Source organism: Schistocerca piceifrons, chromosome 3 (genome assembly GCF_021461385.2).
Source record: "Schistocerca piceifrons isolate TAMUIC-IGC-003096 chromosome 3, iqSchPice1.1, whole genome shotgun sequence".
NCBI lineage: Eukaryota > Metazoa > Arthropoda > Insecta > Orthoptera > Acrididae > Schistocerca > Schistocerca piceifrons.
The window spans coordinates 716903823-716919063 of NC_060140.1; the positions used below are offsets into that span (position 1 = coordinate 716903823).

The 15241-nt window shown below is 41.4% G+C and overlaps 1 protein-coding gene across 1 annotated transcript in view; it reads right to left on the reverse strand.

Annotated features, from left to right (window-relative positions):
- The window catches only part of LOC124788990 (cytosolic carboxypeptidase Nna1), a 580471-nt gene that overhangs the window by 254427 nt on the left and 310803 nt on the right, over positions 1–15241 (reverse strand). The window contains exons 13-14 of the mRNA XM_047256278.1: positions 376–520; positions 238–291 (exon numbers count right to left, since the gene is read on the reverse strand). Of these exons, the coding sequence (XP_047112234.1) occupies positions 238–291; positions 376–520 (199 nt within the window). The remainder of the gene's footprint in view (positions 1–237; positions 292–375; positions 521–15241) is intronic.

Consider the following 15241-nt stretch of genomic DNA (forward strand, 5'->3'; position numbering starts at 1 on the left):
CATTGGACAACAGTCATACAATGTGCATTGTCTATGAGTGAAAAATAAGTAAATACTAATATCTATTACCATTAATAATAGTTTTATCCACACAGTATCAATATGGCCATTTTTTTCTAGCTCTTTTATAACACAATATAAGAAATAACACTGAAATTAAAAATGTGAAGCACATCATGAGCATACGTTATGACTATGATATTTACACAGTCAAGCACATAAACTTTTTTCACCCACCTGAAGTACTTTTCTTTGAGGTGAAGGAGTTGTTTTCTCAGGAACTGATCTTTCCTAAGAACAGATATTATTATGAAATTAATGTAAAATTTTGTAGCAGATAAATCAAATATATTATTAATATTAATTTTATCTTACTTTGTTTGCTGTTTTGTGATGCTCTCGGTGAGGAAGGACAGGAGATGGAGGTGGTACTGACAATGACTGATAACACTCATCTGTGAATTCTTGTTTGTAATGCATCATTTCATCCTCAGAACAACTGCTTGTATCGCCCTCATCACTGAAAAAAAGACAAGAAAGAGTTTATGGAAAAATAATATTAAGAACGCAAGATATGGCTACAGTAGCATGTGCATCAACTCTCTAATTTGGTACCTTGAAACAGATATTTGTACATTGGTTCATCATGCTTCACAGATACCATTAAGAAAGAGACTGTCCACTGGACAAACAAGCCAAGATAAAAGTAACAAAAGACAAGAAACTCACAGAAACTTACTCTGTGCGTTGTATTAACAATGTAGTTCACTATACCTTTTACTGCTATTCATGATTATACCAAATAAATTCAATCAAGTCAATTAGAAAGGAAGCTGTTGCTGTGAAAAAAGCTACCATCTCCTCAGTCTTACCAAACAACTTTGCTTATTTCATATTAATAATTTATTATTTATTTGATTAAATCTGTGTTTTTATAAGAACATTGTTAGCTACATTTGTAAATACTGAGTCCTGTTTAAAGTAGGTTAAACACTTGTCATTTGGCTTTATAATGAACAGGTGTACCCTACCCATTTTATTTGACCTGACTGTGTTGTTATTTAGTTGTGATTTTTTTTAATGTATGAGCAAAACTTATTTAATGCTATGGCCAAGAACAAAGATCAAGACCAGCATGTCCAGGTTGACATCGGGCGGGAGGGGAACATATTTCACCAGGTGGCAGAGAATGGCGGAGGTCGTGTCGTGAGCACTGGATGAAGAGAAACACACAACGAACAGTGTATAATCGCACAGTATTATTGAGATGTCGTGGATTATGTCCGGGGGTGACAGGCATAAACATCTTGAGTGAGGGCACGTTCAAAACGGGGGGGGTGGGGGGAGGGGTGAGAAACCTCTCAACATCAACAGGGCAAAGCAGACGATGGTGGAGAGATCGAAGGGACCAGCGAAGGGGGTGGCGCGAGGGCGTGATCGTAGGTAAGCTCGATGTGGGGAGCATGTGGTCACTCGACGGAGTGTGTGAGACTGGAGTAGAGGGCGAGATCGGAAAGCTCAATGATTGGAACTGGAAGTCACTCGATGGAGTGAGTAAGTCCGACGTGGAGGGAGTGATCGGAGTGTCGCGAGCCACGACAGTGAGTGGCATGGTCATGGCCTGAAGGGGGGTAGAAGAAGGCTCGACATGAGCAGGCTAAAGTGTGTCGAGAGAGACTGTAACAGCTGAATCTTTCATCTCGATGTCATAGTTGTTGGCTGAGTGGCGGAGAACTCGGTATGGGCCAGTATAAGGAGGTTGGAGGGGACAGTGTCATCTCGGAACATGATGTATTCACAATTGTCCAGAGATTTCGGGACTTGAACCTTAGGGGGGGGGGGGGGGGGCCATGGCCGGCAGGCGGAGGGATATGGAGGTTGATGAAGTGGCGTCTGACGCAGTCCATGAAGGAAAGTAAGTCAGACTGAGAGAGAGAAATGGAAGGGCTCACGTGTTCGCCAGGGACAACAATGTTCTGGCCATATACAAACTCGGCTATTGTGCATTTGAGGTCTTCCTTATAAATCGCATGAATGTCGAGTAGCACAAGGGGAAGAGCCTCCATCCATAGAGAGTCGTGCCATTGAAGAGCAACATTGAAAGTGCGGTGCCAGCCCTCAACTGGCCCGTTACTTTGCGGGTGATATGCTGTGGTAAGGATGCGCCGAACAGGGCCGACTCAAATTGTCTGCCCTGGTCAGTCGTGATATTAGCTGGACATCCGAAATATGATACCCTTGACTTGACGAAAGCTCGAGCAACGGTTTCTGCCATAATATTGGGGAGGGGCACAGCCTCGACCCAGCGAGTTTTTCCGTCGATAGACAAGAGAACATAACAAAAGCTGTTAGAGGAGGAGACGGGGCCAACAATGTCAATATGAATATGCTGGAAACACCCAAAAGGGATCGAAAAGGCGCCGAGGGGGGGTGAAGTGTGCTTGTGTACTTTGCAGCGTTGGCACGCGACGCAGGAGCATGCCTATTTCTGGCAGTTCTTGTTGACATTTCTCCACACAAAGCGCTCCGCTACGAGGTGAGTGGATGCACAAACACCGGGGTGGGCTAAATTATGCAATGTGTTGAAGACAGCTCGATGGAGTGTGGTTGGGATGAGGGGGCATAATGTGCCCATACTGTCATCCCACCAGACGTCACCAGAAATGCCAGGGAAGGTGGTGCGGGCGAAGTGCAGTGAAGAAGTAGAGTCTGAAACCAGGTTTTGTGTTTCCTCATCGGCGGGTTGTAGGTTAGGCAGTTCAGAGAGGTCTAACAGTGAATGGATGGCATTGACTTATGAAAGGAAATCAGCAACTATATTGTCAGCACCCTTTATGTGTCTGACATCGGTGGTGAACTGAGATATGAAGCCCATGTATCTGAAGCGGCGAGGAGGCGGGTCAGCTGGCGGGTTTGTAATAGCTGCAGCTAGGGGTTTGTCATCCATTAAAAAATAGAAAGGGCATCTCTCAATGTCAGTCTTAAAATGCTTAATTGCTTCGTAGACCGAGAGCAACTCCCAGTCAAACGCGGAATATTTCCGTTGTGCATTGGTGAGCTTGCACGAGAAGAACTGCAGAGGCAGTATTGCTCACATCTGTGGTGACGAAAAGCAGTGCATTGGGATGAGGATGTGAGATGGTACAGGCCTTGATGACAAGAAGATTCTTGAGTCAGTCATAGCAGGGGTCCATGGAACGGGCCGAGATCCAGAAGTGTTGGTTCCTGCCAAGGCGTCTGTCAGTGGAGCCGAATCTCCGCAGCCTGAGGTAGATGTCGGCGATAATAATTAACTGTCCCCAGAAAGCACCAGACCTCTTTAATGACAAAGGTCTGGTTAGGTTTAGTATTATTTGTACTTTCTCAGGGGGTGGTGAAATGCCGTCGGCAGTGACCCGAAAACCAAGAAAAGTGACAGCGGGTTGACGTAGCTGCAATTTGTCCTGGTTGGTCTCAATGCCTGCAGCCGTGAGAGTGTTCATAAAAGTTTGCACATGTCAAATGTTGTCCTCGATGGAGGAGCTGAACACAAGAATGTCATCAAGATATGCAAAGCAGAATTTTAGATTGAATAGCACTTTGTTGATGAAGCGTTGCCAGGTCCGGGTTGCGTTTTTAAGACCGAAGGGCACGAATCGAAACTGAAATAGCCTGATTGGGGTGGTGCTTGCTGTCTTCTCAATGTCTTCAGGTGCCATGGGGATCTGGTGATAGGCCCATTTGCAATCAATGATAGAGAACGTGGTCGCACCTGTGAGGGAACTGGCAAAGTCGGCAATGTTGGGTACGGGGTAGGTGTCCATAATTGTTTATGCGTTTAGTCGACGGTAGTTTCCGCACATGCCCCATGACCTGTCTTTCTTGGGTGTCATATGTATGGGTGTAGAGCAGCTTCTGGCAGAGGGTTCAATGATGCCGGAGCTTAGTAGTTCAGAAATCTGATTTTTAAGGTCGGAGAGGCACTCGAAACATAGTCGACGTGGTTTACTGTAGATCAGGGGACCTGACATGAGGCGAAGCTTTTGAGCCATGTCGTTGGTGATGACGGAAATGTTCTGGGAGGGATGGGAGGCAGTTTGTTTACAATGCGTGGCGGGCAGGAGGCATGCAAGGCGTGGTCGTCGTGTTCAGAGCCACTGGGCGGATCCGACAGAAGCCGAGGCGACAAAGTGGCCCAGTAGTCAACGCGACAAGATGGCCGCCATCCCGAAGTAGTGTCACCGTGGTCTGATTGGTAAGCTCGGTAGAGCTCGTGAGACATAAGTGAGCCACTGTCTGAGGGCACGGCCTGTGGCAGCACGGTTGCAGCCTAACGCTTGGCGCCAGTGCACTGTTTGTGTTGTCAGTGGTGGTCGCACGGTGGCGTGCACGAGCTGAAGTTGCACAGTACGAGGTGCCGTCTGCAAGGGGCGGGGTAGGAGAAATCAGTTCGGGAACATTGACACTTGTCGCGCATGAGCACTTGTGTCCGGCCGAGTGTCAAACGGTGCCATGTTAGGAGGGTGTGGCCCTGTGGAACTGCCAGTACACGTTATGGCAGTCTTGATAGCACAGTTTCGAGGGGTAGCAGGAGGTAAACAAACAGAGGCTCAATTGCTGCATTGGAGAGCTGGAGCTGTGTTTTGTGGAGCCGGAGGGAGAGCTCGAAGTTTTCCTTGCATAGGCAAGCGACGTGTTCCAGATTGACAAGGCACTTGTGCGTGGTTTATTGTAACGTCGTTGACAGAGACGAGCATGTATGTATGGATGAGATGGGCCTGGACTGTTGTTCACGGTGGGGGTTGCTCGATGGAGCGCTGGGGAAGCGAGTCTTGGACAGATGATGAAACACGGTGTTATGCACTAGGACCGGTGAAAATCTGTAGTGTTGCAAGAAGTTAATGCCTATTATAGGTTTGTCACACCAAAAAAGTCCACTCAAGTTTGCAATTTGCGGAGAGTGAGAAGACGTGGGAAGTTGAACCCAAGCATTGTAGTGTAGTTGAATTCATGGCTTGCAGTGAAGTATGATGAGGGCAGATGTTCGACGATGCTAAGGATGTAGACAGCAGTGAAACATCGGCGCCTGTGTCCACTAGGAAAAGGTATCCCCACGAAATGTCTTTAATGTAAAGTTGTCCGCAATTATCCGGTCGTTCCCAGACAGAATGGAGCACTGGAGGGTGCCTGTCATGTTGTGCGCAGGAGGCGGCACCCAGACCTACCTGCGATTGGCATTTGGGAAGTAGCAGGGTGGTCTGCAGATGCGTGCCGCCTCACCAGACCGTGTGTGGAAGTAACAGTACGGGTAGAGCAGTTGCATTTCCTGCGGAAAGTTCGTTGCCAGTGGCAGTGCCCAAGGTTCGGTGGCCGCAGCAGGTTCGGTTGCAGGAGGGGGCATGACCATGGCGGAGCCGGTGGCGTCCCAGTTGCTTTTTTACTGCTTCCCGGAGTGAGCAGAATGGTCAGCACAGTACAGCCCCGGCCACATCCGGCCGCAGGGCGATGAGCCTGAACCTGAGACTTGTCAGGTAGGCAGCGGCTGGCAAAATGGAGCAGTGATGCATCGTGAAGCTTGTGAGCAACTGTCATTCTTGGCTCGACAGGTTCAGGAGACCTTTGAGCCAGAGCAAAGCGGATATGAGGAGATAGTTTATCTGATCAGATGGCGAGGACAGCTGTGTCAGAGAATACATCAGCGCTGACCTGGGCACGTAGCCGTCTCCAGAGCTGGAAAGGTTTGTCATTGCCTAATTGCTCATTGTGGAGCACTTGCTGTCTTGCTGCCTCAGTTGTGTGTGCAAAGCAATGTAGAACTGTCTTTTTGGCTAGAGTGTACCGGGTAGATGAGTCCGGGGCATTGACCGGGTCATCAATCAAATGCTCTTGGTCGTGCACGTGGTTGATGAGGCACAGATACCTGGTTCACTCGTCGAGTTTGTAATGGTCAAACAATTTGTTCACCATTTTGAACCAGGTTGTTGCTCTGTCGGGATTAAACGGTGGCAGTGTCGGTAAGCATTATAGAATGTTCAGAAGAACACGTTGAGTTGAGTTCGTCGGGGTACTGCCTGAATCAAGCTGTTGTTGCTGTAGTATTCCAGGAGAGTGTGCCTCCAGGGGATGTGGCAGCGACGGCTGTTTGGGTGGCAGCATGAAGGTGACACATTGTGGTTGAGCGCGATCCGTCACGACGTGGAAGGCCGACGCGGATGAGACACCGTAATGTGTCAATTGCAGTTGCGGAAGCCCAACACATTGTGGGTGTGTTCAGGTTGACGCATTGCAGAAGACCAACACGGATGAGGCACCGAGATGTACCAAGAATGGTAGCAGGAGCTCGACTGGTGCTGGCGTAGGGGCGAAAGGTGAGAAAAAGTTCAAAGTTTGAGAACGCGTGTTAGTCTGCGGAAAGCTCGATGTATGATCAGAGCCGGGGTCACCTGTGTTGCAGGGAGGCTGCAGAGGTGTGGGCTGTCCAGAAGCACATTGTGGGAAATGATGTCGATCGAGGAACGGAATGTGTGAATGTTCACTGTTCATAGTCACTCCTCTCAAAACAGTGTGCGGCTAAGGTGAATGTCATGGCACAAAATGCTGAGGTGTAGCAGTGGGACGGAGGTGGAGTTCTTGCACAGATAACAAGTTATTGTTCCTGTTGCAGTCAAAGGTACTGAAGTAGGAAGGCAGGTGCTGATGCTGAACTGAGGCAGGTGCGGGCGTGGTCGGATACTGAAGAGGTAGACCCATGAACGAAGCAGTTCTGGCCACATGGTAGGTATCTGCGTGGTACTGTATGGATTGCGGTGCAAATCATTGTCCTGGCGGTAGTAGGTTGTCCGACGAAGAATTGGAGGATTCGGCATTGGTCCCGAACTGCACAGAGACCCATAAGATGTAACTGCACAGTCGATGAGGGAGGACACATGTGGCAGGAACAAGGGCATTTGATAGCCAGAGTCATGCGCACTCCTAACCTCACTTATTGTTGCAGACTCGAAAACGTCCAGCGAAATTGGCGGAATCATTGAGTGAGAGGCATCGTGTTGCAGTCCTGGCGGGTGTACATTGCCCGCAACATGACACATGTCGATCACAAAATCTGGCATTAGGCGCTGGGCTGAAGTCATTGTTCGTATGCTGTGTCGATGTAATACATGCGAAAATAACTTACACATTGCTCGCGGACACAGTAAAACGGCGAAAATGAAAGACGTTATAACTCGGGGTCATCAGTGAAGAAGATTACCAGTTGGTTGCACCAATAATCACACCCATTTAGCAATAGTTCATTTATTAACCTTAACACATACAAGGATCACAAAGAACTGAACTGAACATGGCGGAACAGCCAAAGATAATACTTAGAGTCCAAAGATGAATGTATATTGATGTTAGTGTCGATTTCATCGGCGCCACAAACTCTTGACATATGTAACTTATGTTGACAAAACAGTGAGACTGAGTTACCAGCAAAGAACTTCAGAGGAAGAAAATATTCATTCATTAATTTGAAAAAAAGCACATGATATTATAACTGCAATGATATTATTAAACTGATCATTCAAATTTGTTCACTGCCACCACATAATAAGCTACACTTCGTGCTATTAGCTTATACATCCTTTGGTATGAAACATATGGCGCAATAATTATATCAATTCAGTAGTAATATTGATAAGTTTTGATAATAAGCAAATATCGCTGATACGATGCCATTTCATGTTTGGCTATAAGACTAAGACAAATATACATTTGACACACCATTGTTGTATATAGTATCAACACTACCTTACACAATGCTGCTACTACCCAGCACTGGGGAGGAAGACATTGGCATCATGCGAACGTTTAAGAGTACATTGTCCAGTGGTCTAGATGAGATTCCAATGTGTCAACCTAAAGACTGCACTAGCACCATAAAAGTGCCCCAGCAGATCTTATAAATGAGTCATTCACATCCAGTTGCTTCCCTTACCACCTAAAGCAGCCAAAAGTACTTTGCATCCCAAAACAATTCACACAGAAAGTACAGAGAACTAAAAAACAATTTTGCTATTGTCGTCTTTTACAAAAACAACACAAACTATTATGAAAAATAGACTTATGGATCATTTAAATAAATACTAACAGTTTGCTTTCAGGTTTGGGAGAGGAATAGAAGATGGTGCAGCAAAAACTGCAAAATTAGTTTCAGAAGCCTTGGACAAAGGAGAACACATAACAAGCATTTTCCTAGACCTCAATAAAACATTTGACAAAGTTTATCATGAAATACTTCTAAGTAAATTTAAAGAACTGGGATAAAGCAGATTGTAAAAGAGTGGTTTATGTCTTATCTAGCAAACAGAATGCAGAGGGTATAGATTTCAAAATTTCAACTGGCTCTGAATATCTTAACATTGGAGTCCCTCAAGCAAGTGTATTAGGCTCAATACTGCTTCTCATTTACACTGTTGACTTCCCACTGTGGGCCACACAACATGAAATTGTTACTGGCTGATGACAGCAATGTAATAATTACATGTGGGACATCAGAAGGGTTCAGGGTAAAAGCTGACAAGGTGCATATGGCAGTCCGCAGTTGGTCAACAAACAATAATATAGCTCTTACTATCAAATGATTACCACCATGAACATCCATATAAACAAAAAAGGTAATTCAACGAGAACATAATGTGACCATTTTAGCAATTTAGACGGAGATAATCTAAACAGCTAAGTGAAAAATCCATGTAATAAACAAGTTTATCGGTATAGTTTGTTACATGTTCTGTGGATCATTTTGCATGACAGATCATAATGATGTGGTATAAGTCATTTTACATTCACAATTTCTTCCCAAACACAAATTGAAATTCACTTTTTTTAAGTGTAAAGATGTGAATTAGTAATTCCTGCCCAACACCTTTTACACATTATAGTAATAGCAATTTCTCTATGGAATAGAAGGAGTTGTCAAGGAGAAATATTCTCAGTTTGTTATCAAAATTTACTTTGCTGTCTGTCAGACATCTTAGATCACCGGGTAAGAGATCAAAAGTTTTTGTTGCACCATGTGCACCCCTTTTTGTGCTACAGACGACTTTAATGTGAAATAATGAATGTAATTTTTCCTTCTGATATTGTAATTATGTACATCATTGTTCCTTTTGAGCTCCAGTACATTATTTACAATAAACTTCACGGAGGAATAAATCTGCTGTGAAGCAGCAGTCAGATTACTCAACTTCTTAAACAGACGTCTACAAGATAATCATGGGCGAGGACCACATATTAGTCTTACAGCATTTTTTTGCACAATAAAGACTTTCTTTTTTGAACTTTTTTGAAGGTGAGTTACCTCACAACATTATTCCATATGACATGCAAATGAAAACATGCAAAATATGTCAACTTACTGATTTGTCTCTCCCCAAGATTTGCAGTGTTTCTAAGCACAAATGTGGCTGAACTAAGTTGTTGTAGGGTTTACAAAATGTATCTTTTTCCAATTTAAATGCTCATCAATATGGACCCCTAAGAATTTTAAAGTTTCCACCCATTTATTATTTCCTTACTATGCGTTACACTTATCATAGGTGTAGTATTTCTAGTTGTGCACAAGTGAATTTGTTACATATATGACTTAATAAAAAAACTTTGGCTTCAAAATAAACTTCATGAAACCCACTAGAAAAACTGCACAGTCAACTACCTATATTGATAATATTCTAATATTCTAACAAATTATGTATATGAAGATGTTTATAAATTTTGCATGGATTTAGGAATCTCCAACCACTCTGCATTCTATGAACTACCAAAAATTAAGAAAGACATTTCATGTAACAAAAGCCATATTAAAAGGAAATTCAATAAAAAAATCAATTACATTTAGAAATAAGTTAAGAGAGTTTGAATGGCCTTATAGCAGCTGTATTTCTGGTGATACTAACTTTAACAATTTCGTAAATAGCTTCCTTGAAATATTTAATGAAACTTTTCCACTTAGAACTACATGCAACAAATTCACAAATAAACTTAAATAGATGACCAGGGAAATAAAAATTTCTAGTGGAAGGAAGAGGAAGCTTTGCAATGAACTGAAATATAATAAAACAGACATTTTACTGTGTGTGCTTGTCATTATAAAGCTATATTTAAAAAAGTAGTGAAAGCAGCCAAACAAATGGCAAACAAGAAGTTCATTGTACAACATAAAAGTAAAACAAAAGCAGTGTGGTCTGTTGTCAAATCAGAGTTGGGTGTTAGAGTTAATAGTAATGATATATCTTGGATTAAACTAGATGATAGCTTTATTGTAAATCTGGCTCAAATTTCAGAGTGTTTAAATGAATTCTTCATAAATGTGGCAAAGTCAGATGTTGATGTAGCAGAGTATCTGAGTAAAATAAATTCCTTTGTCATCCACCAAGAAGCTGAGTATCTTACGGGTTTTCAAAAAGTCACAATGAAGGATGTGGAAAATACTATATTATCATTAAAAAATAAAAACTCTGCTGGGTGGGATGGGAAACCCATTAAAGTGATTAAAACAGTGTGTGGCATAATAGCACCTCCTGTAACTAAAATATTCAACCAGTCTTTTGAACAGGTATGCTTTACCAGTGTTTTGAAGTATGCCAAACTCAGACCTCAGTTCAAAAAAGGGTAGGGGAAGATGTGGAAAACTATCGGCCTATTTCTATTCTTCCACTCCTGTCAAAAGTGTAAGAGAAAATAGCTGTAAACTAGGTCAAAAACTTTATTGTGAAAAATGATATTACTATATGTAACCAATTTGGATTTCAACCAGGAAAAACACTCTGTATGCAGTGAATAACTTTACTGAAAAGATAGCCAAATCACTGGATCAGAGGAGTTAAGTCACAGGTATCTTCTGTGATCTCACAAAAGCATTTGACTCCATGAACCATGACTTGCTTATCTACAAATTAGACAAATATAGGATTAAAGACAATGCTCTAAATTGGCTGACATAATACATACACAACATAAAACAAAGGTTAACAATCACCTCAGATGCAGTGAACTGTTATACTAAATGGAGTACAATATCCTGGGATTACAACTTGATAATAAATTCAGTTGGGAGGAGCACACCACAGAACTGCAGAAACGCCTTAACAAATCTGTATTTGCAATTCGAGTGTTAGCAGACGTAGGCAACATAAAAATGAAAAAGCTTGCATACTTTGCCTACTTTCATTCCATAATGTCGTACGGTATAATATTTTGGGGTAACTCTTCACGTCAAACAAAAGTTTTCAGAGTCCAAAAGCGTGTAATACGTATTATTTGTGGAGTAAATTCACAGACGTCATGTAGAAACCTCTTCAAAGAACTGGGTATACTAACCACTGCCTCTCAGTATATTTACTCCTTAATGAAATTTGTCCTAAATAATATATCTCTTTTTCCAACAAACAGCTCAGTTCATACATACAATACCAGGAACAAAAATGATCTGCACAAAGACTTAAAAGCAATTACTTTAGTTCAAAAAGGGGTCCACTACTGAGGAACACTCATCTTCAATAATTTGCCAGCAAACATAAAAAAATTAGTTACAAATAAAGATCAATTTAAAAGGAGCCTGAAAGACTTACTAGTGGCCAACTCCTTCTACTCCATAGACGAATTTTTTAATAGAAACAAATGATGTACTGTAAAAAAAATAAAAAATAAAAAAATAAAAAATAAAAGTTGACATGTTCTACATCCACGAGGATCTCCTCAGCATGGATCTATGGAACGAAAAACTAATCTAATCTAATCTATCTAATCACAAGTTGTGCCTCAAGGCTCCATTCTGGGGCCAATCCTGTTCCTATTTGTTGTAAATGACTTACCTATGAATATGAATTCCCATGAATATTAATTCTCAATCAGTTCTGTTTGCAGATGATACTCCTGTTTTAATTGAAGATGATGATGTAAAAAAAATTCTGAGCTCCATAATAAGTACACCTGATGCCTTAGAAAACTGAATCCAGTCAAATGGTTTGAAAGTGAATGTTGCAAAAACCCATAGTGAGTATACGAATAACTGCTTTTCATAGTTATTTTGAATCTGTCATTAGATATAGGATAATTTTCAAGTAGTGTATCTCGCATATTCAAACTGCAAAAGAAAACTGTCCGATACATGTGTACTGCACAGCAAACAGAGACTTGTTGCCCATTATTTCAGTAACTGCAAATGCTAACTGTTCTCTCCACATACATTTATGAATTTATAATCTTCCTACACAGCAGACAATTTGTGGAGAATCATTTCAGCCATATATTTATAACACAAGAAATAAAAATAATGTTATGCTACCCACACACAGGCTTAATTATATGCACAGACTCCACAGTATATGGGGATGACAATATACAGCAAGTTAATGTGCAAAAAATATTGAATATGAAGCCAGAAATTTTAAAAATGAGGTTACAGCAGATTCTGTGGGAGAAATGCTACTATTCAATAGAAGAATTCATAGAGGATGAAATGATCATTTGAACAAGCGGTAATTATGTGTTAGACTTTATTGTATGTGTGTATAACAAAATTGTATCATTATTATTATGCTGTCTGTTAACATCAGCTGTTCTTTGTTTATGGTGAAATTTTACCACAATTTGACATGTCTCCTGTACCTGAATCAAATGATTTAGATTATGTATGTTACAAGACAAATAAACCACAATTCACAATTCAGAACCCCATATGTGATTTCTCCCCTGTCAGAATTGTCTCTCTGGACTACATTGCTAGACTAAGTACAACCTTGTGCATTCTTTAGGTTCGATATGACATCATCCATTGGTTGGCAAATACCATCACTTCCATAAAATGTCAATTTATCTAGAAGAATATTGAAATTCACACAGTCAAATGTTTTAGAGAACTCACAGAAAGTGCCAATCAGCAATATTTTATTATTCAATGGCTGTAAAATTGGGTGTGTGAGTGTGTAAATGGCTTTCTCAGTAGAAACCCTTCTGAAACCCAAACTGTCAAACTGTGATTTGCTAAGGACACTATTGTCACTGTAGTGAGATATTATTCTAGAGTAAATCACCTTCTCAAAAGTTTTGGAAAATGATGTCAGCAGTGGAACAGGTCAGTACTTACTGAATCTCTCTTATCACCTTTCTTAAAGTGGGATTTAACAATGGCAAGTTTCAGTCTCTCTGGAAAAATTCCTTGAGTTACTGATGCATTACATACTTAAGATAAGACTGAGCTTATTACATGAGAACAAATTTTTAGTGCTCTGTTGGAAACACCATCAAAACCAGATGAACTTTTATTTTTGAGGGAGCATATAATTTTCTTAATTTTAGAAGGTGAAGTTGGTGACATATTCATATGATTGAAGTTTATGAAAATTAAATTTTCAGCATACTGCTATGATTTTGCTCAAGACTCAACTGTTTGTCCCAATGCTTTCCACTATATTTAAGAAATCTATTTGCTACCAGTGACTCATCATTAATAGCCCTTTCATTCAGTTCAGTAGTGAGGATGTCTTGTTTTGTGGCTGGTTGTCCTGTCTCTCATTTCACTACATTCCATGTACATTCCATGTACATTCCACGTAAGTTTGTTAACACAAGTACTGACTTCTAACATTATGTGCATGTTTCTTAATTTTTAATAACCTTTCTTAGTAATTCTGTGCAGTTTTTGTAGTGTGCAACTTCTGCAGGATCCCTACTTGTTCTTGCAAAAAAAAATTCCCTTTTCCTTTCACAAGATGCTATAATCGCTCTAGTGATCCATCATTTTTACATGTATGTTTCGTATCTTTCTGATTAGCTTATGAGGAAAGCTATTTTCAAATAATTTTATCATGGAAAACATTAAATCTTATGTTAGTGTTTGGTTCATTATAATTTACATCCTATGTTATCTCCTGTAAAATATGCTTAAAAATATTTGTACTGGAGTCAATAATTTGATTTCAACAGAGGAGTATCTATACCATAAGGCACTACAATATTTATTCTAACTAACTGTGCATCATAATCAGAGAGAACATTTGTTACTGAGTAAACAGTTTTTTCCTTGCTTTGAACTTTATCAAAGGAAACATCATCAATTAGGGTCCTACTGACTTTATACACCAGTGTTGGAAAGTTAATTATTGCGATCAGATTGCAGGATCCAAATAAGGTTTCCAAACCAGTTTTCCTATCAGAATCCCTTAGAAATTTACATTGCAGTCACAACAGACTATTAACTGCTTGCTGCTGTCTGATAGATCAGTAAGGAATCCAGATTTCACATAAATAGGTCAAAATATCCCAGTGGGGATCTGTATATGATTACAATTAAAAGTGAACTATTTTTCAGCATTAATTCACAAGCAAACACTTCTATGTGCTGATCACTACAAAATGTAATTGCCTCGATGTTTTTGAACTTGTGTTCTATCTTAACGTATATTAACAATTCCTCTGTCACCAGGCTAAGGCTAACTTTTGACTTAACAAAACTTGTGACGAGATACCCTGCTCTTAATTTGTCTTGTACCATCTGGCCTATACCCCTCCCATGACTACTACCTAGCAGCAAGACACTTTTCTTCCTAGTCTCTAAACTGAGTTTCTTTGCTAGAAGCCTGCTGCACCCTACTGTGACCTACTGTACCTCTTCCCCTCCTACTTCAGGTAACAAGTCAAATTTATTGGATACTGTTAGCTCAAATGTGGATGATGTTCAAGAGCTGATCCCCTTTTGCCAATTTGTTAGTTACCTTTACCTGGTATCCACATTTTGTCCCACGTTTGACTTCATTTACCACACTGCGCTTCTGGACAGCCTGTACCTACGCAGCCTCCCTGCAACACAGTTGGCCCCAGCTCTGATCATACGTCGAGCTTTCCGCGGACTAACACGCATTCTCAAATTCTGAACTTTTTCTCACCTGTCGCCCCCGCACCGGCTCCAGTCGAGCTTCCGCTACCGTTCTCAGCACATCTCGGTGCCTCATCTGCATCGTTCTTCTGAGACGCGGCAATCCAAACACACCCGCAACGTGTTGAGCTTCCGCAACCGCAATCGACACATTACGGTGTCTCACCCACGTCAGACTTCCGTGTCGTGACAGACCACGCTCAACCACAATGTGTCACCTCCACGCTGCCACCCGAACAGCCATCGCTGCCACATCCCCTGGAGGCACACTCTCCTGGAATACTACAGCAACAACAGCTTGATTCAGGCAGTACCCCGATGAACTCAACTCAACGTGTTCTTCTG